The sequence below is a fragment of the Cetorhinus maximus genome, chromosome 2, assembly GCF_964194155.1.
Source record: "Cetorhinus maximus chromosome 2, sCetMax3.hap1.1, whole genome shotgun sequence".
NCBI lineage: Eukaryota > Metazoa > Chordata > Chondrichthyes > Lamniformes > Cetorhinidae > Cetorhinus > Cetorhinus maximus.
The window spans coordinates 89,106,325-89,134,240 of NC_135880.1; the positions used below are offsets into that span (position 1 = coordinate 89,106,325).

General features: G+C 41.5%; 1 protein-coding gene across 1 annotated transcript in view; it reads left to right on the forward strand.

The window, feature by feature from the left end:
- Nucleotides 1–16,315, forward strand: part of prdm6 (PR domain containing 6) — a 303,646-nt gene extending 287,331 nt beyond the window's left edge. The window contains exon 8 of the mRNA XM_078566831.1: nucleotides 12,525–16,315. Coding sequence (XP_078422957.1) covers nucleotides 12,525–12,639 — 115 coding nt within the window. The 3' untranslated portion in view covers nucleotides 12,640–16,315. The remainder of the gene's footprint in view (nucleotides 1–12,524) is intronic.
- The last annotated feature ends 11,601 nt before the right edge of the window (nucleotides 16,316–27,916 follow it).

The following is a 27,916-nucleotide window of genomic DNA, read 5'->3' on the forward strand; positions in this document are numbered from 1 at the left end:
AGATCATCGCTGATCCAATTATGGCCTTAACTCCACTTTCCTACCTGACCCCCATAACCCTTGACTTCCTTGTATATCAAAAATCTGTCTAACTCAGCCTTGAATATATTCAATGACCCAGCCTCCACTGCTCTCTGAGGAAGAGAATTTCAAAGACCAACAACCCTCTGAGAGGGGAAATTCCTCCTCAAATGTGTTAAATGGAAGACCCCTTATTTTTAAACTGTGCCCCTGAATTCTAGATTCTCCCACAAGGAGCAATCTAGATCCTCTCAGCATCTACCCTGTCAAGCCTCCTTAGAATCTTATATATTTCAATAAGATCACCTATAATCTTTCTTAAATCCAATTAGTATAGGTCCAACCTGCTCAACCTTTCCTCATAAGACAACCCTTTCATCCAAGAATCAGCATAGTGAACCTTCTCTGAGCTGCTTCCAACGCAAGTATGGCTGGGATTTTCCAGTCCCATGGCAGGACCCATCACAGACGGGAATGAAAAATTTGGAGAGCTAGTCAGAAGTCCAATGACTTTTGGTGGCACCAGAAAATCCCGGCCATGGGCGGCGTCTGAAAATCCCAGCCGATACCTCTCCTTAAGTAAGGCAACCAAAACGACACAGTACTCCGGGTGTGGTCTCACCGGTGCCCTGTACAGCTGTAGCAAGGCTTCCCTATTTTTATTCTCCATCCTCCTTGCAATAAAGGACAACATTCTATTAGAATTCCTAATTACTTGCTGTACCTACATACTGACATTTTGTGATTCATGTACAAGGACACCCAGATCCCTCTGTACTGCAAAATGCTGTAGTCTCTCTCTATTTAGATAATATTCTGCTTTTCTGTTTTCCTGCCAAAGTGGACAGCCTCACATTTTCCCACATTATACTCCATCTGCCAATTTTTTGCCTACTCAGTTAACCTATCTATATCCCTTTGCAGACATTTTGTATGCTCCTCACAACTTGCTTTCCTTCCTATCTTTGTATCTTCAGCAAATTTGGCTACAGTAGTCAATCCCTTCATCAACGTCATTCATATAGATTGTAAATAGTTGAGGGACCAGCACTGATTCCTGCAGCACCTCACTGGTTACATTTTCCCAACCTGAAAATGATCAATTTATTCTGATTCTCTGTTTCCTGTTAGCTAGCCAGTCCTCTATCCATTCTAATGTATCATCCCCAAGGCACAAGTCCTCATCTCCTGCAGAACCTTTTATGTGGCACCTTATCAAATTGCTTTTGGAAACACAAATATACTACATCTACTGGAATCCCTTTATCCACCCGACTTGTTTTATTCTTAAAGAACAATAATAAATTTGTCAGACATGGTTTCCCTTTCACAAAACCATATTGACTCTGCCTGATTATATTATGCTTTTCTAAAATGTCTGATGACCTCTTTAATAATGGATTCCAGCATTTTCCCAATGACAGATTTTAGATTAACTGGCTTATAATTTCCTGATTTTTGTCTCCCTTCTTTCTTGAATAGTTGTGTTACATTTGCGGTTTTCCAATTCGCTGGGACTTTTCCGGAATCAAGGGAATTTTGGAACCAATGCACCTACTAGCTCTGCAGCCACTTCTATTAAAATCTTAGGATGAAGGCCATCAGGTCCAGCCCTTTAGTCTCAATAGTTTTCCTAGTACTTTTTCTCTAGTGATTGTGATTTTTTTTTAAGTTCTTCCATCCCTTTTGTCCCCTGCTTTCCTACTATTCTTGAAATGCTTTTTGTGTCTTCTACAGATACAAAATAGTTGTTCAAAGTTTCTGCCATTTCCTTGTTTTGCATTATTAATTCCACAGTCTCACCTTCTAAGATACCAACATTTACTTTAGCTACATTTTTCCTTTTTATAGGATAGTATTTTACCATCCCCTACTGGTGGATTTGAAGGCAGAGCGGCTCAAAGAATGCAGCACATGGCCTGCCTGCCGCCTATCCACCCACTCCCGATCTGCCTCCCATTTAACAGCGAGAGATGGAGGTGTCGGGCAGCCCATGCGCCCTTGGGCTGTTGGAAGCCCATAAGTGACCAATTAATGGCCACTTAAGTGCCTCACCTCGCCCCAATGGCTATTTAACCCATGACAGGGGGAGATCCAGGCCAAGTGCTGTGCGGGCTGATGTCAGGCAAGGGGTGGCACCTCCCCTGGACCCTTTGAAGGCACCACCCACAAGGTCATACCCCACTTCCACCCCTCACCCCAACCTCTCAAACCTCCCCCCCCCTCAACTGCCCTCACCGGGAACTGCCAGCCAGGCACCACTGATCACCTGAACTTACCTTCAGTCCGGCCTCCATTAGCTCCTCTTCTTCGGGGACTGACTGTAGCCACCGCTCAAACCTGGCGCTGCTTGGACTACAGAGCTGCCAGCCATCCAACTGGCCAGAAGCTCTCTAAGGCAGGACTTCCTCTCCAGATGGGGGTGGGGCTTTCCTTTAGCCAATTAACGCCCCAGTGAACATTAAATAGCTACATGGGAGTCGGTATTGGTAGTGTTGCATTCCCTGCTGACTCTTTGGGTGGCAGGTAAGAAAACTGCTATCTGAAAAATTCCTTCCGTAGAAGCTTTTACTGGTTGTTTTTTGCTAGCTTTTCTGCTAGCTTAGTAGTCTTATTTCTTGCTAGTTTTCTCTCATGCTCCAATTTCTCCCTTTTTTTTAGCCATCATTTGCTAATTTTGAAACTTCTCCCAATCTTCTGGACTACCACTAATCTTTACAGCATTGTACTTTCTTTTTCAATATGATACCAAGCTTAGCTTCCTTGGTTAGCAATGGAACATGGATCTTTCTTGCAGAGTTTTTCTTTCTCAGTAGAATATATCTTTGTTGAGAGTTATGAAATATTTCCTTAAATGTCTGTCACTGCTCCTCTACCATATTACCTTTTAATCTATTTTTCCAGTCCAGTTTAGCCAACTTGTCTACATACCTTTGTAGTTGCCTTTATTTAATTTAATACACTAGTTTTAGACCTAAAAATCTCACCTCCAAACTGATTGTGAAATTCTATCATGTTGTGATCACTTTTACCAAAATGATCCTTTATTATGAGGTCATTAATTAATCCTGTTCATTGCACAATCTTCTTCCTCTTCTTGAGTTCCCTGCCTGAAGACAGGCCCTTGGCAATTATTCACCGAACCATAGCAAAGTGCCATGATTTTTATTATAGGTAGGGTGAGGAGGCAGGGTCTGAAACTACTTCAGCCAGAAGAGGGATCGAATTCCAGCTGTTGGCACTAACTTGATCTACATACTAGCCACCTAGCCAATTAAGCCCACCTTATTACTCGTTTCCAGGTTTAAAATAGCCTTTGCCCTGGTCAGTTTCAGAACATGTTATTCTAAGAAGTAATCTTTATGACAGCAGTCACAGACGCAGCTATGATGCAGTGTGTGATGGTCACTGTATTAGCTTCCACTGCAGCACAGGTAGAAGCCTTCCAATGTCTGAGTACTGTAGTGGAAGCTCAAACTGAGGTCATGAGGTCCATGCTTGCCTACATACAGGCTCAGACTGCTGCCATCGTGGGAACCGACTTCAGTATTCAGGGGCTTGCAGCATCTCATGGCAGTCCAGCAATCTATTATCGAGCAGATTACTAGATTTGCTGAGGTGCTGCGCAGGGGGAGTGGCACTGGCTCAGTGGGGCTCAGGATTTCATTTTGCTGTCAGTTTTGATTCCGTGATACTGGGAATCTTCACTGGGACTTGTTGAATTGGGTTTGCTAGGAGGATCATTGGCTTCCCTAGTGCAGGCCGGGTACTGACAGGTGGCATGACAAGAATGCTGATCCATTGGCACTGTCCCCCGAGCTGAAAGATGCATTAAACTATGATATTGCGAAGCCAGCCGACTACTGTAAGACATGGTGCCCACAACTGAGCACCAGTAAAAGTCCTTAGCAGCTCCCACCTTCACAATGCCAGCACTAAGAGAGAACTCAACATCACTCTGGATGGCCAGAGACCAAAGCATTATCCCCACCCTGTTTATCTAGGCTTCACCATTGACAGAACCCTCACGTACAGACAGAACCTCATCAAGAATGCAGAAAAAAATTAAAACCCGCAACAACATCCTCAGTAAACTGGCTGATATCTCATGGCGATCACAGGCCATGACCCTAAGGACCTCTGCTCTTGCCACTCAACTGCGGAATACTGCACACCGGTATGATACAATCTGCCCAGACAAACTTATCGATGTGCAACTCAACTCAACAATGCGCATCATCACAGGTGATCTCTGACCAGCTCACCTCCCCTGGCTACCAGTCTGAGCACCAATGCTCCCCACCCCCCCGCACCCCTCCCCACCCCAGCACCCCGTCCACATCAGGAGGGAAAGTGCAACAGGAAAGCTACTGGTGAAGGTGTGCTTCAATCCATGCCTGCCCTTAATGACCTCCTCAACCACCAGGAGTATGTTTTCCCTCTTGCCACCCCTTAAGGTTAAACCCACCATGCTAAGGAGTAAGAGCTGATGATCTATGGCAGGAAGATTGGCAGGAGAAAACACCGGTGACACCCATTCTCTCATTGCAGACCCCAGCTTTGATCTCCCATGGTGACAGTGGACTATTTAAACCATTTCCAGACAGGCCAAAGCCTTTGTACAGCCACCCAACATCAGTGGGGTTGTCAAGACCATCCAGGCTGCAGCTGTGGTGCAGTCCAAACAATGACTCACATTGATGAGGAGTGCCCAAGAAACTTGTAGGTGGGATGGAAAGAACTCCATCTAGCATCTGACAAGGCTATGCACATGCTAAATAAATAGTGTGGCATAAACCTGCTGTCCTCTCTCAGGATGACAACATTCATCCTCCTATGTGGCTCTTATTGTAGGATCTTAGCCAAGAGGGCTCTATAATGAGGTGCCCTAAATGGATGGTGAAGTGAGCAATTGTAGAGCCATGTTGAGAAAGGGAAGGTATGCCATGGGAAATGGAGTATGAGCAGGTGCTGTTGGACAGTAGGTCCAGAGCAAAGGAGTTTGGATACTTCCTCCCTGTGACCTCTTCCTGCTCCTCTTCCCAAGGTGGTCTTTGGATTCCTGGTGGCAATGTTGCACCTTCAAGATGACAATGTTGTGGAGGATGCAAGAGACCACCACAAACTTGGAGATGTGCTCCAGCCTGTAATGAAGGGTTTCCCCAAGACACTCCCAGGCATTGGAAACTTTGCTTCAGAGCACTGATGGTCTGTTCTGCAATGTTCCTGGTAGTTTCAGCGCTCTCATTATATACTCACTGTCCTCATGAGGTCAGGTGGCAGACAGTGGGAGTGCAGGGTGAGGTGTGGTGGAAGGAGGCATCAGATATGCTTATGGGGGTAGCTGCTTTTCCCATGCAGCTACCCTCTGATTGTTCTTGGGGTTGCAAAGGTGGTGGGAATTGCAAATTGCCTCAGAATGAAGGCGTCATGGCTGCTGTCAGAATAGGGAGCATTCACAGCCATGATGTACTGTACATGGTCACACACCAACTGCAAATTGATGGAATAGTAGCCATTGTGGATCCTGTACCACTCCTCATTGATATGGGGCCCTTGCAGATGCAAATGTGTACAGACAATGCCACTCTGCACAATCAGGAATCCCACTATCCTGGCAAATCCATGTGCCCACTCACCCTACTTCTTCCCCGTTATGGCATATAAGGCAATCATCAGTTCCTGGGTGCTTCGATGGACAGTGTACTGGGAGATGTTGGATATGTCACCTGCTCACACCTGGAAAGATGCAGTTGCATAGAAGTGTAACGCCACTGTGAGCTTTGGGGGCACTGGCAGTGCTGTTATCACCCTTGTGCGAGTCCCCATGTCGTGTTCAAGGAGGGGCACAGTTCTGTAACCACCTCCTTAGTGAAGCGGAGTCACCTCATGTATTGCTCCTGGCTCAGATGGAAATATGAGAAGTGATATCAAAAAACCCATGGTGGGTAATCCTTCTGTGGAGCACCCTCCCCCACCCTCTCTCTTCACGGAGTTTCCCCCCTCTGTAGCCTCTGCTCCATTTGTTGATCATGTTGCAGGCCCAGAGGCTATGGAACCCAATTTTGTGGCCCAATATTCTTCTTGCTGATGTTCTATCTTTTATTCTAAATGCAGCCAATAACAAATACTCACTTTCAACAAAAATTACCAGCACTGTGGGATGGTTGTTCTATACCCTATTTATCTATAAACGTAAAAGTTTCAGTCTGAAATTTATAAGAATGCAATTCTGTAAGGTAGTCCAATCCCATCAGCATTGTTGATTGTGGAGTTATAGGGTTAGAGAGACAAGGCTGGCAACCCAACAGTATAAGAATAGATTGTTTGTCCTGTGTTACATTCTCCTAGAGACATCATGCATAGGATGTAACTAATTTTGGGTGATGGTGTGAATTGGATAATATCCAATTAACCGTCCAATATACACCTCACCTGATTATCCTTTCCATTGAAGTCAGTGGAAAGGAAGTTCAGTCCATGTGTACAACGAGCGGTTAAGTTCATAATCACTCATTTTATAGCATTACCCAAAGTTAAAATAATCCTTATAATGTCAAGTTTTGGCTCATAGGAAGCAGGAGCTTACCATTTAAAGCTGCTCTTTTCAGCAAGCAGAAATGAGTGTTTAACATAGGCTATTAAAGCATCAGATTTGACAAACACAACACGTGCAAATATTGAAGATTTTGCCAGCTCGGATCAGTTCTCAATCAAGTATTAGTGTCATACAAGAAACAATGGGGGTGAGCTGGGAAGCAAGGAGTTGGAGAGGTGGAGCATTAAATGACAAGGGAAGGTGAGGGGGTGGTGAAATGCCCATCGTCTTCACACTGCCATGCCATTTTGCTAGCAACGGGGAAGGTGGAGGGTGACCTTTCTGCCTAGAGGCCAATTGAGCCACTTAAGTGGGCAATTAAGGGCCTCTTCCACTGCCACTGGCACTTTACCAGCAGTGGTTGGGCCCTCCATCACCTGGAAGCCTAGCTGTGGCCTCACAGTGGGCTTGGAGGGGTGGCTTCATATTCAGGCAATCTTTGGCCCATGAAGGAGCCCCCTGGCAGCAATGGCTGCCCTGCAGCAAAGGCATCACCTAACCTCAGCAACCCATTCTTCTTTGTATGGGCCTGCCTGACTAGCCCAACTGCCCCCAGTCCCCAATTACCTGATTGGCAGGGCAGCATTCTTCCATAGTGTTCTCCTGTTCCAGGTGTAGACCCAGCAGTGGCCACTGCACCCGATGGTGCTGCTGAGCTGCCAGCCCTCCAAATGATCAGCAGCTCCTGGAGGTGGGCAGCTGTTCTTTAAAGGTACGACAACCCCAATGTCAACCAATTAGTTACCTGACCCCTGTAAAATGTGACCATGGACCTGCATATGGCCAAGTCTGGGATGCCCCTGGCTTTCAGGTCCATCGTGAGGACTGCTCAGTGAGAATAAAATTCTGGCCAATACATCAGTGAGCAAGTGGTCAAACCATGGAGCACCACTTCTGTGATATTTTACCCTCCCTTCCTCCCTCCACTTTTTCAAAAATTGATTTATTACACTTTTATTTGAATGTCCTTCACTTTTTTCCCAATTCATTTACTTCATGCACATGATGAGTGTTAGTACCAGACAATGGAAATCTTTCAATTTCAGGCAGCCAACATCAGCATCAAACAATTTCAGGTTATATTAAAAACATGATAAAATATAATGCACATCTATCTGTACTCTGCCCCAGCAACCAGCCTCAGCCCCAACCTTCACACACCACTCCCTCTGAGATTATTAATTTGTGTCCAAATAGGTCCATTAGGTACTGGAGTAATGCCACCCACGCACATTTCACATTAGACCTCAACAGCCAGCAGCTAGAGGGTCCTTTCTTCCTCCCAATCTGGGCTTTAATTTGAATCCATGTCCTAGAGATAAAGGGGCAGTGAGTAACCCACTGCAGCACCCAATTCTCCATTTTATACCAATAATTTATCAAATTTTGGACACTCTATTTAAGGAAGCATTTCAAAGTTATGGAGAAAGTACAGAAGAGAATTATTAAGGTGATATCAGGTATATGAGCGGCTTTAGTCCTGAGGAATGACCAGAGAAAAGGGGATTTTTTTCATTAGAAACAGGAAGGTTAAGAAAGACAATTGATTGGGTAAATAGGGAAAGTTCATTTTCACTGGTTAGTGAGTTGAAAGCAAAAATGAAGGTTCAGGAGCGTATGTCAGAGGAAGGGAAATTGGTTCATATAGCACCATTTCTAGCACTGCTTTGCAGACTTACCTTGATTCCCTGCTAACAGACAGCACTGTGGGCTGCAGTAATGTCATTGAAGGATGCTGTGTGGGCCGTACAGGTAGTGTCCCACAGTAATACCTCATTGAGGTAATTGGTAATGGTATACAAATAAATTTCTTCCCTAGAGTTGTTAGAACATGGAAAGTTCTACTAGAAACATTATTGGAAGCAGACCAATAATGCCTTTAAAAGGAGATGCAAAATATGTTTGAAAGTTAAAAAAGGTATATAGGAGGTTTAAAGGATGTTCCCCCTTGTGGGAGAGACTAGAACAAGGGGACACAGTTTAAAAATAAGGGGTTTCCCATTTAAGACGGAGATGAGAAGAAATTTTTTCTCTTAGAGGATTGTGAATCATTGGAATCTCTTCCCCAGAAAGCGGTGGAGACAGAGTCATTGAATATTTTTAAGACAGAGGTAGATAGATTCTTGACTAACAGGGAGTCAAAGGTTACTGGGGAGTAGGTGGAATGTGGAGTTGAGGCCACAATCAGATCAGCCATGATCTTATTGAATGGTGGAGAAGGCTTGAGGGACTGAATGGCTTACTCCTGCTTCTAATCCGTGCCTTCGAATAGGGTTAGGGGAGAGCAATATGATTAAATGGACAACTCAAGAGTGCAAGCATAGGCACAATGGGCCACAGCCTTCTCCATAACTTTGACATGCTTCTTTAAGTAGAGTATCCAAAACTTGATATAATAGTCTTTCTTGGTGTTGCGTAATTCTGTGACTTTACTAGTCTATAAGCAGTACGTGATATCTACAATTCTTCTTCTGGACAAGAAGTTCCCTTTTAAGATCGATAGACATCAGAAAGTGAGTTGAATGTTTTTGCAAAGTTTATAAGCCTATTACTGCATCCTCTACATATTCAACAAAACTTTCTCCTGTTCTCATTATTCTGTTGAATCTTACATCTTTCCAATCAATCTGATGTTGCCTCTTAAAAACCATTTGGATAATGCAGAGGAATTTATAGCTCAAGTTACAAGGCTCTACCCTATTAGTCTGAAGTACATATAGTTCCATGAACTGCACAGAGAGTGGAGGTCTTTCCAGTTCTGACTGATCTTTTGGTGTACTTACAGTAAATTCCATGAAGCGTTTCCTGCAGTTGTTGCCATGAAAATGAATCTCTTCTTAACAATTCCACAGAGAGGCTGTATCACTCGATCTATGTGATGTTATTTTGCCTTTCTCTTACATCACTTTGATGACATTTTTTTTGGAAGCAGCGTTTTTTGCGTATAAGCGGCTGGTCACCATTTTCGCTGTACAATAAAGTGTTTGGAGAGAAACTCAGTCATTTTGATTTATAAGTACACTTCTCAAGTAGCTTGCTGAAAAAGAAATATATATATTTAAATAGGTTTGTAGTCTATCAAAAAAAACACAAAATGCCAGAAATATATAGCAGGTTTCATCCGAATTTTGAATAGGCCAATATTTTGGCTGTCAACCTTCAACTGAGCACAAATTTGCAGTCATAGATTTCATTCCAAAATACCATTTCTTTTATAAGCTCCGAAGTAAAATTTATACATAGATTTAAATCTGTACAGATGAACCTAGCTTCAAAAGCAAGAGGAATCCATCCACTGACCCATCCCACCCTGCACTGCAAGGTGCACTGAATCTGTCTAGATGCACAGAATTCCTAGTTCTGCATTATTTTATTAGTCCAGGATGAACCCTAGGAGGTACTGGTGCCAGTTGAAGGGGCAGTGAGGTCAGGTACAAATGCAGGTCACTCCATCAGCAACCAAAAGATCATGAATTCACCTGAGAACCGACTTGACCACCTTCAGCCTACCACCACCCCAAAACGGACCTGGACCCTGGAAAATGCTCACCAGCCAGGTTTTGGGGAGGTCACAGCACCACATTTTCTTGTTGTTGTCAACTGACATCCAACCAGGAAAATGATGCTGTTGAACATCCCCTCCTGCCTCATTTAAATTACTCTAATAGGCCTACCTAACCCTGGCCAAGCTCAGTGCCCCAGAAATCGAAGCCCCAGAAATCCAGGGGCTTTGTAAAAAGAAAAGGGGGAAGGCCCAGTGAACCAGGTCTCCATCCTCTTTCCTGCTCTTGACACCCAATGAAAATGGTTAATTCCTAGCAGCACAGATCAGGTAAATCAGCCTTTTAAAATCTCAGTTTTAGAAGGTAGACTTCTTTTACATTTTTTTGTATACAATTGAAGCTAATTCTTAAGATGTTCCATGCATTGATTGCTATGATGAAGGGTTCATAAAACAGGAAACTCAGCACTGAATTTGCCATCATTAATAATCTGTTGCCACAATATTTGGTTTATTTCAGAGGGTAGAGAAAGCAGGACATTCAGTTTTTAAGCTGTTTTCCTGTCATAAAACTACCAATAAAAGGACCTGTTGTTATTAAAACATGAGCAATACCCGCACTGCTATTGACGTGCAATTGAGGCCTTCTTTCTCTTACAAATTTAAAAATTAACAAATTGCGTATTGCACAGTATTACAAAGGGTGGGATTTTCCCTGAATTGCACTAAGTGCGGTAGCGGGTGTAAAAATCGGTGTTTTTTCCACCAGCTACAATAGTATTACATCGCGTTTACAGCACAGAAAAAGGTAATTCAATCTAACAGATCTGTGCCAATGTTTATGCTCCACATGAGCCACCTCCACCCTTCATCTAACCCCATCAGCATATTTTTCTATTGCTTTCTGTTTATTTAGTTCCCCCTTAAATATATCTATGCCAGTCAGCTGTTCTATTCTTTGTGGTGACACACTTCACATTCCAACTATTTTTTGGGTAAAGAAGTTTCTCCTGAATTCCCTGTTGAATTTATTAGTAACTATATTATATTTATAACCCCTGATTCTGGTTTCCATAATATTAGAAGTAAGGGGGGAATTCAAATAGAAATATTTTTACATTAAGCTTACTAAGACTATGCCATTTGTTACCAGAGAAACTACTGAAGCTGACAGTGTGTATTGGCTTAAAAGGCAAAAAGATTTATTTCTGACTGGAGAAGGCATCGATATATATATTGACGAGGTTGAATGACGTGGTTGAGAAATATTTAAAAGACTTGTTGGGACTTGTGGCCGTTTGTTAAAAAAATCAAGATTGTGGAGAACTGGTGTTTTAAATACCCTTTCCCTGTGTTGAATGTTGTTGGTTTATTAGTCCATTTCCCCAATGAGATTCCGACCCTGTACAATCCAAATTCTATATCGACACCAGCATGAACTATTTTTATTTTGTATAAAATTTTCCTTAAATTTCCTTTGTAAGGGAAGAAATTGCCCCAAGTGTAAAGTAACTCCATTGATTTCAGTTGACATAAGATGCATCAAGGAATTTTTGTACACACACACAAGACTGACTAATATTTTGTTTTCTTATTTTGAGCACAAACCTTTTAACCTGTGCTCTAAGGCAATTAGGTACACCTTTTTAAGATATCAGTAAACCCTGGCTAATTCTAACATTTGCTGCCTTTTATCTGCTTTTACAATGACAGAACATAAGAATTAGATATTTATTAAATATTTGTATGGTTATACAGTTGCCATTCGAACACATAGAAGCTCTTTAGAAAGGACAATCTTTAAAGAAAAGGAATTTTATTGCCAATTTACAGCCAAAGATAGAATGGTCTGAAAACCTGAGATTAAATTGCATTTTTCAGCAATGAAGGATTCTTGAATGCTGCTGAAAAGGTAACTGTGCTTCTGATATCTGAAGCATCATTCTATATTTCAGCATTGAGACTATTTTCCTGAGTCTGATGTGCCATTTACAGCTCCTTCCATGTGATTTTGAATTACTGAAAGGTGAGATTTAGTCTGTCATCAATTTCTCCTAGGACTCTTGAGCATCCGACAGGCCTGCTCCTTTGATGGCATGCTCCTGAAAATCTCTTTTTGTTCTTTATCTATTTGAACTGACAGTGATCAGGACCATAACAGGACAGGCATCTCTTGAGAAATCACCTTCCTCCCTGCCTATTGACAGATTCCTCTGTTCTGAATCAAGCAGACCTTGTCCCGTCACTTGCATCAAGGCTGGGGAGTAGCCACCAATTAGACCCTGGGAGCCTTGTAAAATCTGTAACCACTTTTAAGTGTCTGTTCAGATTAGTTGGGATGAGAATATGCCCGTCACCCTTTACATGCAGCTCCCTGTCTCAATTTTATCTTTGCCTCCACAGGTGCGAGAAGTGCGATCGGAGCTTCACACAGGCCACGCAGCTGAGTCGACACCAGCGGATGCCCAATGAGTGCAAGCCAATAACAGAGAGCACAGAATCAATTGAAGTGGATTAACTGATTGACTGGCTGGAATTAAACTGCAAGGAAAGTCATGATTAAATGTCATGGACACTTAAGCAAAACCAAAGATTTCCTCTGAGCAACTTTCAATCAGTCCCAGAAAACCAAAAGCAGTAATAAAATAAGTAAGATGTTTAAAGATATTGATCTTGGCATGGGAGAGAGAAAAAGAAACCAGAAGAAAAGATTATTTATTTATGATTAGAGATACGACGCATTTCAGTGGACAAAATCAAAAAAATAGGAGACTTGCATAGATTCTTATGCCCAGAATATAATACATTTCTAAGAACCTTTTAATTGTTATTTAATACCAAAGCTAGAAAACATATTAATTAGTGGGTTCAGCAATCCACAGTTGTGACTGAGAATGCACATTGTTTTATTGCACCTTTTTAAGCATGACTTGAGGGACACGGATCCTTTCTCCTTTTTTCCCAGTCGTAATGTCTACATGGTAACATGAAAAGCAACACTTTGCGTTCTGAATTAAAGAGTCCCTGATTCATTGTAAAATACAAACAAAGGTATGTTCAGTATCTTTTCCTTGTCCAATTAGGGCTCTCTGCACTGTTCAGTACTATAGACCTTTCAAAACAAAACAGTTTTTCTATTTTACTAATCAGACATTCAAAATGTAAAACGGCATCAAAGGAACATTAACTGAAAATGTATTGCTGCAGGACAGCTGCCAACCTGTCTGCCAACAGAGTCACTATATCAGAGGCACATAAGTAAGTTGGAACAAACATTTGGCTATAAATTCTCTGGCAGAATAATAATTCAACTTGTGTTTGGCCTAAGGGTGAAATGCTTCTTTTGATTACATTATCCTGCATGATTAATTCTTCTAAACACGTCTATTACTTTTGAGCACTAAAATTAATGTAAAACTAATGAAAATGTGTTTAACACTTGTTAAACTAGCAACTTGGTACCAGTACACCCTAGATGCAGAGTAAAGGCAATACCAAGTTTGTAGTGTAACAGGTTCCTCTCACACCCTCTATGTAAGAGGGCCTGTCTATACTTTCATGTTGTGTGAGCTCCATTACAACAGCTGAAATCAACTTAAAGTGAATGAAGTTTGGTCATTGATGTGACTGGTATGAGTCTGCTTCCAGAACTGAGGTTGGTACTTGTGTGGCTGGAAAAAGTGAGCACGCACACTGATCATTCTGGTATATCTGTAACTCTAAGAATGCATAATACACTTGATGTGAGAGAAGCTTCATGATTCTGTCACTTCATTTAAATGGCATTGGTGTTCTTGTCCTTCTCTTACAGCACAACAGCACCTTCAGAAAGAATTGTCTAACCTATTGAGTAACATTGTAAAAATTTAAGATGAATGCACAGAACAAATATTGTTAGCCATTAATATTGTTCACCATTCCCTTCACACACAAGTTTTCATTGATTATATTACTACAATGAGCCATAGAGAAAAACACATTAAAATGCTTAGATATCTACAGATATAAAACACCCAATGCAAGCTACTAAATACTGCATTTTGTATTTTCATTTACTTCTGGCCACAATGAAGGACTGATACTTAACTCATGGGCTAGAAAGCAAAAAAAAGCATAATGACAGGAAATTGCCCAAAATAAGAAACCATGGTTATTTATACTCTGAATACTTTAAATTGAGATGCCTAAATGTGCCTTAAAGGTACTAGCATCCCTGAACCACCACTGTACTGGCCAAAGGATTAATTTTCAGAAGACATCTTTGTTCTGCCTGACTGTTCAGTGATACAGTATTACTGAGAACACTTCACGCTGGAATAAAGGCAAGGGGGCTTTTTAAATCACAAGACAATGTCACTGTGTTTTAGCCCTTTGATGGCTGCCATATTTCTGCACTACTGGGCTTTTTTAAGTTTACTTCAAATGAACTAAGAAATGTTTGTGACAGTACAATTTTACGTTACTCAATTTAAAAGAAATTGATTTTGACAGAAGATCTCCTGGTAGGAGTAGCTACAAGAAGGACAGGACAAGAGGAATTTGAACATTCAGCATAAAAATACAAACACAATCTTTTTTATAGATAGCGTATAGTAAGAAATAAGCATTGTATTTTGAAAGCCAAAAAGCTTTTGAGTTCTTTTTCAACTATTAACTGTCCTATCATGGCACATCCTTACTACATTATAGCCACTATGAAAATGATCAAGCCTAAACCTTCATACTTTTGTTTTCAGCAAATATTTCTCTTCTGCATTTTTCTGTTGACCGGAATTGTGAACTATTTTGTATAATGTTATTTTTTTCACTGTGCTTTTTATGTTAATGAGTTGATTTGTGCCAGGAGCTAATAACTATTGGTTAGCCAATCAGAATTTTAAATGCTACTCAGCCACCCATTAACAATTGATAATAGGTTCATACCCCTGCTGAATACAAGTACATGGCGTAGTCACAATGTACCACTTATTATACCACATTTTGAATGACTCAGAAGTTAGCAATGGAATTAGTTTGGCATGATGGTTGTCATATGTATGGCTGTTATAAAAAAAACACAAAAATAAAATTAGTAATGTGTGGATACAATGTTTAGTTCACCATAAAAGAAATACTTTACTCAATGGGCAGTTACTTTTGCTCATATGTAATTTTTGACTAAAATCCCTGCCCCATTCCCCTCCCCTACAGCATTAGACCTTGGATACTAATCGTCAATTGTGGTCTTGACATTGGAAGAGCTACCCAATGACCAATCTAGAAATAATTTTAAAAAGTGGTATAAAGTTCTTGTATTATTTAGATAAATGGCACAAAGTATATATCTTGTCACTAATAGCTACATTAGAGGGGGCAACAAGTATTATTATGGACTTTTTTTGCATAATTGTTTTTGATTAATTTTCGTTCATCTATTGCATTCCCTGAGTAAATTTTAATACTGCAAATTATTTTCTGAACATTTTCTGTTGAAAAATAAGGAGGGCTCTTTTTTATACTGTTAAGCAACTATGGCCAGAATGAATTCTAGCTCATTGCTTTTAATGTAGTTTCCCAAAGGAAATGACACCACAGAAAAAAACACTGAATTTGCCTGTGCTTAAAATGAAGTCTAGTTTGTTTTAATATGACTTGTACTATGTACATATGTTTTAATATGCCATTCTATAGAAAGGGTAGATGAATAAAAAGAAAGCTAAATTTAATATATACTTGTGGACTAAACATTACCATTTCAAAGATGAATACTTTTTTTTGATACAACCTCTGTCCAGATAAAACAAAAGCATTGAGTGACTTCAAGATGGCCACCCCAATTTTGGACACATTGTGTGGATTCAGTGACACCGACAGCGTTATAAGCAAACCAAGAGAAGGTTTTTCTATTACTGGTATAATGACTAATGGCTTTAACTCTTCACTACTGGCAGTCCTGTGGCTTTGATTGAAATGGCAAACCAAGAGGAGGAGCTGTAAAGTAGAAGAAGCCTTGAGAATAATAACTCTCTGGAGGTCACTGAGAATGACTGTGATTTATTATCAATAAACACTTCCTTTACAAATAGTCTCCTTTTTCTTGTCTTTTTGCTTTATTATGCACAATAATAACTACAAAAAAAAAGGTGTGTGTATTCATCCCAAAAATGTTAATAATCAAGTCTCATTAACACAAAGCCTCATACAACTATTTTAATACTGTTGCAGCACCAAATATTTTTTCAATATTATGGTTTTACTTTAAAGTGATTTTAATTATTATATTGAAGTTTCTCAATGTAAATGGTTAGAAGACAGACACAAATGATATTCATTTACATTATGCATTTGAATATGATTGCAGTTTATTAACCAGCATTTTAAAAATAATATGCCAAAAATAGCTTAGTTAATATTTTACATAGCTATAATGGAAAATATTATCAACACATTATTCCTCTTCCATATTTTGTTGATGGATATAAACATGGTATTCAATCAAAAAAAATTAGAAATAATTTATGAAATCGAATAGTGTAGGTGGGAAGTGTTTTATGATTGACATCAGTCCACTGAAATGCAATACGCTTATTCCATATTGTTGCTATTATAAGCTGTATGTTCATTTTATTTTACAAGATTAGTTCTAACATTCTGTACAGAACTGTGTGAATATTTTCTGATTGCAAAAGAGCCACTAACTGGAAATCTCTAGATTTATTGAGCAATCATGAAACAATATTTTGAATTAAATAGTACAATGCTCCTGTCTAAAGTGACTGTCAAAAATACAATTATTTATTGTGCACACTATTTTCTAATGAAATTTCTTTAGGGTTTTCCATTCACAATGCCACACTGACAGTGACATTTCTGTGCTAGAGAGATGGGGAGTCATTTTTCCCTTCATTGACTCGGCAGTAATCTTGTAAAACAGATCACCTGCTCATTGTGGAACCTGGCCAATTTTCATCCCATTGATTTCATTGGGAAGAAAAATCAGCCAAATTCTACAATAGGTGTACGTTTTGCTCCATTAGATTACTGTCCAGGCTGTGAAAGTAGAAAATGATTCCCACTGAGTCCATTTAGTCAAATGCATTCAGTGCCTGTCAACAAGGGACATCTCTGGTAGACCACTGGCAAATCTGACAGGGTTTGCTGGGTGGCTTTCAGGAGACATGGGAGACCCATGTGAGGCCCATTAAATCCCTGAGCAACCATTAAATCCAAGCGGACTCAGGGATAATTGGCCTTAGGTGCTTCATTACTACATCTAATTGACAATGGGTGGGGTTCCCATGTCAGGCCCTTCCAGCCTCCCACTAACTTAGGAACAGTTTTCCCAATGGTGGGAATTGGATGTGAGTACGCCCACCCAATTTTCCTGCCCTCCCACCATGCCACCACCCCCCTCCCCACCATGCAACATGCCTGTCCCATTAAAATCTGCCCATTGCTATGTGGGAAACCCAGAAGCAAGTGCAACATGTCTGTCAGTGGTACTTTAATGCAGTCAGAGCAGGAATATAAGCAGCCTGTTAGTAACATGGCTGAAGTGACAGGGGTTTGTCATGAAGTAGAAAAAGGAAGAGTAAAGTGTTGAGGTTGCACCGGGATATGTATATGGGTGCATGAGAGAATGCTATACTGGGGAGTTTCTGTGCGTTAGTAGAATGACTTGAATTAGTTTGCACAAATTGAAAAATCTTGCCGAACTTGTTGGGTGGCAAATCACCTTTTCACATGCTTGATGATAAATAGGAAAACATGAATTGACAGCTATCAATGAGGGGATGTGCAAGGGGTGGTAGTTTGTTTGAAGGGATTCTTTATGTCAGTGGAATTGGGAAGGGTGTGATTCTGACATCAATCCACTGGTGCAACCTTCGTGAATCCTGGGCAGCAATGTGAGTAGCTGGTGCTGCATTGCCATCATCACCTTACCCCTTTCCTCAGAATTGTCCACAGACAATATGCGCTCTATGTCTACAGAATAAATGATTACTATTTTATACAAAAGCAAAGTACTGAAAATGCTGGAAATCTGAAATAAAAACAGAAAATGCTGGAAATACTTGGAAGGACTGGCAGCAACTTTGGAGAGAGAAACAGAGTTAATTAGTGGAATTCTCCTATGCCCCTGCCACCAGGATCAATAGCGGGGAGGTGGGAAGGGGAGAATTCGGCAGGAGACTCAAAATTCAGTTTCATGCTACAGCGCGATCTTCCAATGCTGCCTGCCATGGCGGATTGGGAATCCCACTGGAGGCCAGTGTGCAAATGAAGGGTCATGAGGACTCGAAACGTCAACTGTACTCTTCTCCGCCGGTGCTGCCAGACCTGCTGAGTTTTTCCAGGTATTTTTTATTTTTTGTTGTGCAAATGAAGGCCCGACCAGAATTGCCCCTCACACCCGATTCTCCATTACGCCAGCATGGCGTGCAAAAGGCAGGACTTAGCTTTAGGGCCTTGCTCAGCTTGCGGACATCCGAGGAGAAAAAGATGATGGAGGCCTTCTGCTGCCGGACCCTGGAACATGTGCATCGCATGGTGGGTGGAGCCTCATCCACATGGCTCCTCCGCAAAGCAGCTTTCAGAAGGTGAGAGGTATCCACGCAGCAACTTCGACTTCACTGAGGCTTCAGACTTCCAGGGACTTCGTCATGAGCTTCAGCATTCTTCCAGGGACTTTAGCATGGACTCCAGCATTCTTCCATTTACGTCGCAATGGGGAGGTACGGATGAGTGGTGAAGGAGGTTGGGGGGAGGAAATGTCTAGGTCTGAGGGTGTTATTTATTTATTTATTATGTGTTCACTAATGTCTAGTGTAAAGACAATGGGCGGAATTTTGCCCATAGTTGGCGGGCGGGCCCCACCGGCTCGGTGGCAGGCGGGCAGCCGACCCCCGCCGTCGAAACGGGCCCCGCCGCCATTTTGAGTGGGCGGGCCAATTAAGGCCCCCCCCCCCAGCAACCTGCCCAATGGGAAGCGCTATGCGCTTCTTGTGCGGGGGTGGGAGGGAATCCCCAACTGTCAAAGTGCGCTCTTTCATGCATGTGCACGAAAGAGCTCACTGCTCCCTGAGAGTAAGTGCTGTCTCAGGGAGATTAGTAACAGGTTAAAAAACTCTAAAAATAGAAAAATTAAAAAATTATTAACATTTCCCCCTCATGTGACAATGTCACATGAGATGGGACATGTTAATAAGAAGCACTGTAACTTTATTAAAGTTTTTAAACACGAACATGAAACCTCATCCCGCCAGTGGATGAGGTTTCATGCTTTATCAGAAGCCCACTGGGGCCCCTGGCCTGCCCATCAGCCTTAAGGTTGGACGGGCAGGGTCTTTATTGATCTTAATTATCCTGTCAATGGCCTCAATTGGCCATTGACAGGTCAGCGGGCGGACAGCTGACTTCGCTGTCCGTCCGCCTTTCTAAAAATTTAAATGGACCGGGTTGATGTCAGGGGTTCCTCCCAATGTCATTTTCCCATCGGCGAGCGGGCCCGGCCCCCAAATCGCCAACGGGAAAATTCTGGCCAATATTTTTTTTCAATATTACTGTGGGATATTGTGAAGCAGGCTTGTGGGGGCTGTGTGTAGGTTATGTGTACGTGTGACTAATTTAATTAGACTGAAGACAGTTGAATTGAAATGGTTAAATCATCAAAGAGTTAGGCATTTTGAAGTGGAAACGAGTGAGCTAAGATGGGATACCAGTAAATACAACATGAATAGGAAGTTGCAATAGGAGATGAGTGAGGAGTTGAATTTTTAGCTGTTGAATTTTAAAGAGAAATCAAAGGAAATTTTACAACTGGTAAAGATCATAAATAAATAAAGCAAAATTATTAAGTTTAATTTTCCCAAAAGTGGTGGCCATAAAGACAACATGAAAGGTTTTTAGATTTTGGGAGAGGTAACTTTCAAAATAAAGTTAAAAACAATGGGTTTAAAGATGAAAGGGGAAGAATTGTATTTAAGGAAAGATTGAAAGCTATATGAGATGTATGTGTGTGGCCAAGTGATCTTGAAGGGAGTGCTGTGTGAGCAGTCCTGTGAAGGAAGCAGCTACTAGCCATTCCAGAGAAGTGTCTCATTGTTCCAGAAGGCAACAATATGACGGTCTAGCCCACTCTGCTACAGAAGATAGCACAAAACCACTGGATGCATAATTAACTACGTCGGAGGCCAGAAGATACCCCAGGATTTCCCGTTGACCTCTGCAGCCGGATTCACTCCCCATCCCTGCCCCCGCCATGGGCCGGGGTCCTGGATGGGAGGATTCTGCCCAATGTTTAGGTCTATACCATTGATCAGAACTGGAAAAAGATAGAGGGCAGAATTTTTCCCTCATCCGGTGGGCATGCGCTCGACCCGAACGGGAGTAAAATAGTGCACGATGACGTCGGGCAAGCGTCCCAATGCCATCGCTCACTCTCGTGATATTTCGCTCAACAGGCGTGTGTGAGATGCGGCAGAATGCCCGCTAAAAATTAAGAGGCCCTTAACCAGTTAGTTAAATCAGGTTTTTCACTGCCCGTCCGACTATTCGGTTGTTGGGGGGGTGCGGGCAAAAAGGCCAAACGGCCTTTGGATTTTTGAGGAAACCTCATCCACAGGATGTTAATTAAAAATAAAATAAAAATATTTAAATCTCATTTATAACATGTCCCTACTCATCTAACTGAGTCATATGAGGGGACATGTTTACCTTATGTTTTAAATCTTTATTTGTATTGTTATAAATCTTCAGCTCCCTGGTGCAGCTCTGTGCCTTCAGGGAGATTGCAGTGCGCACACCCACGCACATGCACAAACTTCCACGCTTGCCCTCCTCCCAACCCCCCACCCCGGCAATGCTGAGCATTGCAGCGCATGCGTCATGCTGGCTGGCCGTTAATTGGCCTTCCAGCGTGAAATTGCCGTCAGGGCCAGATCGCGGATGGCAGTCGGTTTCACGGCTGCTCCCGCACCCGCCCGATGAGGTAAAAATCCTGCCCAGAAATACAATAGCGTTTAAGCAAGTGAAAGGGAGGAGGGTGGGAAAAAGAACAAATGCGAAGGTCTGTGATAGAGTGGAAGACACGAGAGATTAAATAAAAAAAGAGTTGATCATACAGTTGGCAGTAAGAAGAAAAGGATGTTGTTACGACCCTGTAGAGACAGATAACTTTTAAAAGAAAGGAATTCCCATGATGCCAATGGAAATAACTGAAGGATAAAATTTCAGTTTTTAAGGCTTCTACTGCAACAAACAAACTAAAATCAACATTGATCAAACATTTATTAAAAGGCTACAGATACATCAAGCTAAATAAAAAGATAAGCTTTGCATTAATTAACTAATGCAACCAGAATGTACCTTACGAAACACTTTTACTCTACAACATGCAACAGGCACATATGCAGCTTTAAAGGGACAACTTATTGTTCTTAAACATTTCAATTTAAACATTCAGTCCCTCCTCCACCACCAACGCAGAGTGGCAGTAGTGTGTATTGTGTAGCAACTCACCAAGGCTCCTTTGACAGCACCTTTCAAACCTGCAACTTCTACCACCAAGAAGGACAAGGGCAGCAGACGCATGGGAACACCTCCGCCCGCAAGTTCCCCTCCAAGCCACACACCATCCTGACCTGGACCATATTGCCATTCCTTCACTGTTGCTGAGTCAAAATCCTGGAACTCCTTTTCCAACAGTACTATGGGCATACCTACACCACATGGACTGCAGCGGTTCAAGAAGACAGCTCATTACCACCTCCTCAAGGGCAATTGGGACGGGCAATAAATGCTGACCTAGCCAGCGACACTCACATCCCATGTAAGGATAAAAAACTCTTTTGTTTGGGCACTCAACAGCCTTTTGGATTCAACATTGCATTCAATAATTTCACACTATAATCTCTGCCCCCATTTTGTATCCTTTTATTTTTGCAAGTTTCAGTTTTAGGCTTGTTTTTCCCTTGTTATTGCTTTCTAATACCAGCTGTTCATCATGCTGCCATTCACACTTCCTCTAGACACATCTTTTATCTCTTTACTATTTTCATTACAGCTCCCTTTTGCCTTGCTCTAACAAATCTTTTATCATGTAATCTCTCCTGCCCTCCAACCTATCCCTTTTGAACTTTTCCTACCCTCCCCACGTTCACCTACTTAAAACCCATTACAATTCTAACTTTTCCCAGTTCTAATGAAATGTCACCATCCTGAAATGTTAACTTTGTTTCTCACTCCACAAATGCTGCCTGACCAGCTGAGTATTTCAAGTTTTGATTTCCATGCAGTGCTGCTTTACTGCAGCAGGAGCTGCTGATACCAACATGTGTGGTCTCAGTGCCTGCACTTCTGTTAATATTTCACTACTCGTTTGAGATTTAAAAGGCTTCTACAGACCTAGCACATTCCTGTGACACTTTATGTTTTAAGATTTCATACTTCTTCAAATATTACCCCAGATCCTTTCTATAGAAAGGTTACAATTTTGAGTCTTACATTCTTTGTTTTGCCATCCTCTATTCCACACAATCACCTGGCTTAAAAATCATTACTACTTTTGAACAAGAATGTGTGTGAGTTTCTAGACCACTAATTTAGCCTTCCCCCCCAGTGCAAAGTATCTTACGTTGTCTTGATACTTCCTTCTGACGCAATGGACAGGAATGGAGCTCTCCATATCACAACACTTATTTTTGATTTTATGTTACACAGCAAAAAAAATGATAAAGAACATTTCCTTTTTACCTTTGATTAATAGTAGAAAGCTATATTTTAGACAACAAAATAAAAAAGGACAAAAAAACAAAATGAATCCCTTGAGGGACAGCGTAATAAACCATCAGGGTCTGAACAAAAGTTACAAATGGCATTCTCTGTGACAGTGAACACGGTACATTACCTGTCCGTCTCCCTTAACTTCTCTGCAGCCTTTGACATGGTCAATCACATTGTCCTCCATCAATGTCTCTTCTCTATTGTCCAACAAAGAGGCACCATTCTTGCTTGGATACTCTCTTACCTACACGATCAAAGTCAAGGCATCTCCAGCAATGGCTCCTCTTCCCATCTCCACACTATTACCACGTTTTTAAGCAAAATGAAGAACATTGGAATTGTGACAAGAGTAACGAAACATGACGAGAAATATGTCATCAGCTTGGATTGGTAAGTGCTGGATCTTCCTCAGTAAATCTACTAATGTTATTTGAATATATAATTAAGGCAGTTAAAGGGGAATTTAGTAGATGGAATATACATAGGGAGGGAATTTCTGCAGAGATTCTTTGGATTGTCCACTGTAACTTTGGCAGAAAAGCTGTGAAAACCCTGGAAAATTTATGTAAACTTTATGTCATTTTTCTTGAGTTTCTGAGGCTCTTGAACCAAAGATATGACAGATGAAATGGAAATGCACCCCATAGGCTTAAGTAAAACCTTTGGCAATATTAGTACAAAAGAACTTACTTTAAAAGGTAAAGAGGCAAAGAATAGAGAAATGAGTAACCGAGTGGTTGAGTCAAAGGATGCAAATGGCAGTTATAACAGGAGCAGCATCAGCATAATTCATAGCAGAGTCATAGAATGTTTACAGCACAGAAAGAGGCCACTTGGTCCATCATGTCTGCGCTGGCTGAGAAACGAGCCACCCGGCCTAATCCCACTTACTATTGAGCTTGTTTCTATTGTTTTCAATATATATTAATTTTGAGGAACGGAAAGTAAAAAAGTTTTCCAAGTTCACACTGAACCAAATTGGGAGAGGTCAGAAATAATGGAGAACGAGTAAATCAGTTGCACCATGCCTCCATCCAATAGCTCGTTCAAGAATAGACAGTGAATATGCAAACAAGCCAATTTACAGAAGTACAGCAGATGGAGAATATCATACATTTCAAAAGGCTGGTAGATAAATTTGTAGCAGACACCAGCTATTAAGAGATAAGTGGAATGTGTGACCAAATTGAATTGGCCTAATAGATGGAAGTAGCCTTTTCTAAATAGCTCTATCAACCAAAACTTATGTATCTAAGGACGCTGGGACTAGGGAGGTGTCATGTTAAGAAGTTACTGTTTGTTTTAGAGACTCAGGGAACAATTTCCAAGAGTATTTCCTAAAATTTGCCATAGCTTTTTTTAAACTCTTTTTCTTACCGAGTAGTGACTGCAGAAAGTGCTGTATAAGGTTGCACTACCAAATGGATAGGGTAAGCATTTAAGAGCCTGAGTTTTTTTCACCTTTTCACATGTGCACAGAAAAAAAATACTTTTTCCAGTGCTCTTGCCAGAAATAAATATAAAACAATCAGTAATAATTAGTTGCTATAAGAAATCCTTACTTATCTGCTTATTTTCTGTTACTATAAATTTACATTTAATTGTTGTTTTCTTACTCTGATTATAATCCAAATTATTTTTGTCTCATCTGGCCTTTTCTATATACAAAGTATCTATCTGTTGATTAAGGAACCCTATGAGTGTTGTGCTTTAAACAAGCACAAGGCTTGTTGAACATTTATGGGAGTCTGGAATCAAAGTGTGATAACCAGTTATTAGAATATTCTATCAGTGTTTAGAATGAGTCATTATTAGCATCCGTCCATCTCCAGCGATGACGGTGTGTGCCCAGAGTGTGTGTCACTTCTGGAATGGACATTGTCTGTTGTGGCTGTAGAAACCAGTTTGTGAGTGGCAGTCCCTTTCACAGCTGGCACAGATGAATGGCATTGGCCCGAGGTTGACTGATGTTTTTTCCTTCCGGCAGTCTCTCTTTTTTCGCCATCTGGTCATTTCTTTTGTCCTCTGCTTTTTCCATGCTCTTCCTAACTGCTTGTCTCCAGGCACTCCGGTCAGCAGCGAGGAGTTCTCATGCATCAACTCCGATCCCAGTCAACTTGAAGTTTCGCTTGCAGACATCCTTGTATCACAGGTATAGGTGATCTGTTGGTCTAGTGCCAATAGCAAACTCACCGTACAGCATGTCTTTGGGGATGCGGCCGTCATCCATTCGGCTCACATGACCCAGCCAATGGAGTTGCCGCTGACTCAAGGGGGCAAACATGCTGGAGATCCCTGCACACTGGTGTACTTCCATATTCAGCATTCTGTCTTGCCAGGAGATCCCCAATATTTGCCTGAGGCGGCAGAGATGGAAGCTGTTCAGCCGCTTTTCTTGGCTTGGATAAGTTGTCCATGGCTCGCTACTGTAAAGGACTGTGCTGAGAACATAAGCCTGGTACAAACAGAGCTTTGTATTTTTGGTTAGTTTGCTGTTGATCCATACTTGACTTTTCAACTTTGACATGACAGCTGTGGCCTTGGCAATCCTATTGCTGATTTTGGCATCAAGGGACAGTTGCTGGTAATTGTTGATCCAATGAATGTGAAGTTGTTGACAACCTCCAGAGTGAGGTTGTCAATGTTGATGGGAAGTGGAATTTCTACATCCTGGCCCTTAGTTTGGTCTTCCTGATGTTGATTGTCAGTCCAAACTCCTTCCAGGCCCGGGGAATATTATTATTCAATTAGTGTTTAGAATGAGTCATAAACCATTACATTTAACTAGATACATTAAAAACATATAGTTCACATTGGTTGGGTTTTACAGTTAAACTCAGATTTAGTATTTTGCTCAGCTCTAATTTGGCATTAACTAGAAAAGATTCCAGATTTTACTCTTCAGCTAACATAAGTGGCACTGTTTGCTTTCTGGTAGCAACAACATCAGTATTCAAGTGCTTGTGATCAACTGTGTGTGCAGTACTTCATTGTATCAATACAGGCTGAATCGACAATATATAGTGAATTGATTATATTTCATTCGTACTCAATTACAACTTCTTACAGATCAATCTGCTCCAGGCGACAGAACAATTTTCGCACTGTATCCTCAAAAGGCTGTTGTTCTTCATTGTTTGATACTTTAGAGAAAAGCTGCAGACTGTGGTAAAGATCTTCATAATATACTCCTCTATAACTAACTCCGAGAACCAATTTCTTACAATACTAACAAAACAATAAAGAATCCTCGAGTGCACACAATGCTGCAGGAAAGTAACAATTAACTGGCTTGTAGCCTGTCATCAAATGATAATGCCATTTACATGGCAAATGAAAACTAGATAGAAAATGCAGAAATTTCCTGTGTATTAGACCCAAAATGTTGTATGAACTAGAGGTCATCTTTAGGTTTGAATCTTTCAGCATTTATTTCCCCTCACTATTATGGCTACTTAGTTTGAAGGGTTGTCAAATAAGTCTGGGTTTCTTCCATTATCAAAACATTTCTTTCTTCAGCTAATATGTTGAGTGGTTACTTACATTGAGCTTCACCATGTTCTCTTTCCATCACTTGGGTGAGAGGGTGGTGAGAAGGAAGTATATATGTGCCTACCTAGGTTAAGGATGTCACTCCTGCATTCTACTTTAGCACCCTATGCACAGTGTAAGATCTTGGTACAGTCTGTCAGCATATAAGTGGTTCCAGATCAATCATTAAAAAGGATTCTGTTCCCACTACAGGGAAACATTCCATGCCAACTTCTTGTGCCTCTGAGTGAGATTGACAATTTTATATTGAGTTGTTTCAGACAAGCAGTTGATCTCTTAAGGCATTGAACAATGCAAGTTGGACTGCCTCTATCTTTAGATTGCTGGTTCTCTCTGCCGTTCCTCTTTTGCTTCTCTATCTCTCTGTCTCACTCTCCAGTCTTCTGCTTCTCTCTGTCCTTTTCTTCTTCCTTTTCAGGTGGGAGGTATGGAGAGGAAAAGAGTTTCTGATGACATCCTGCCAATCCTGTTCCCCTCCCCTACCCAAATTACTTACACTCTTTTCACCCGTTTGTTCCATTTGTACCCTTCCTACTATCCATGTTCCTTCCTGTAATTTCATCACTCCCTCCATCTTTTTCCCTTGCTATCCAATGAATTCCTACATCCTATCCTTCCTCTTTCACCCTTAATTATTCAACCACTCGCCTACCAGGGTCATTGTTGGGAAGAGATCAAATGCATCCTCATCCTCAGCCAGTTTTCCTTCTTCCTCCCTTCTGGAACGAGATTTTGGTTGCTTTCAAATTGTAAACTTTGAAAAAACACTTGGGACAGGGTATTTCACCCGGCATGCTGGCACATACCTTGCACGTGCAATGGTGTCAGTGAGCATCCCAACATTATCGCGTACTTGTGCGATATTTCAGTCGGTGGGTGCGCGCTGAAGTCAGAAGCGCCTGCCGACAATTAAGAGGACTATTAAGCCCACTAATGGAGCAATTAACTGGGATTTTTCATTGCCCTTCCAGCCTTACAATTGGCGGGCAGGAAAATCAGCCAGGTGGCCTTTGCGTTTTTCAGGAAACCTCATCCAAGAGCAGGATGAGGTTTCCATCATTAAAAAAATTTTCATGTTGTCTATGTTGAGGTGACTGTTTCTGATGTGTGGGCATTTTTTTCCCAGTTTTTAAAATCCTTATTTTGTGTATTTAAATTCTTCAGCTCCCTGAGGCAGCTCTCTACCTTCAGGAAGCTTTCTTGCTGCGCTCCCCCGTGCCCGTGCTGACTTCAGCGCTTGCCCTCCTCCTGCCCTCAAACCAGGCAGCGCAGATCATATCATCGCACGCTTCACGCTGGCTGGCTGATAATTGGCCAGCCAGCTTGAAATCAAGGTGAGGAGCCAATCGCGGTCAGCGGTCCATTTCCTGACTGCTCCCGGGCCTGCCAATCATGCCCGCCCGCTGAGCTGAAAATTTAGGCCTTGAGGAAAGAGCTTACTTTTCTCTCTAGCTGTGCCTTTTTGTCTCATTAGTATCAGG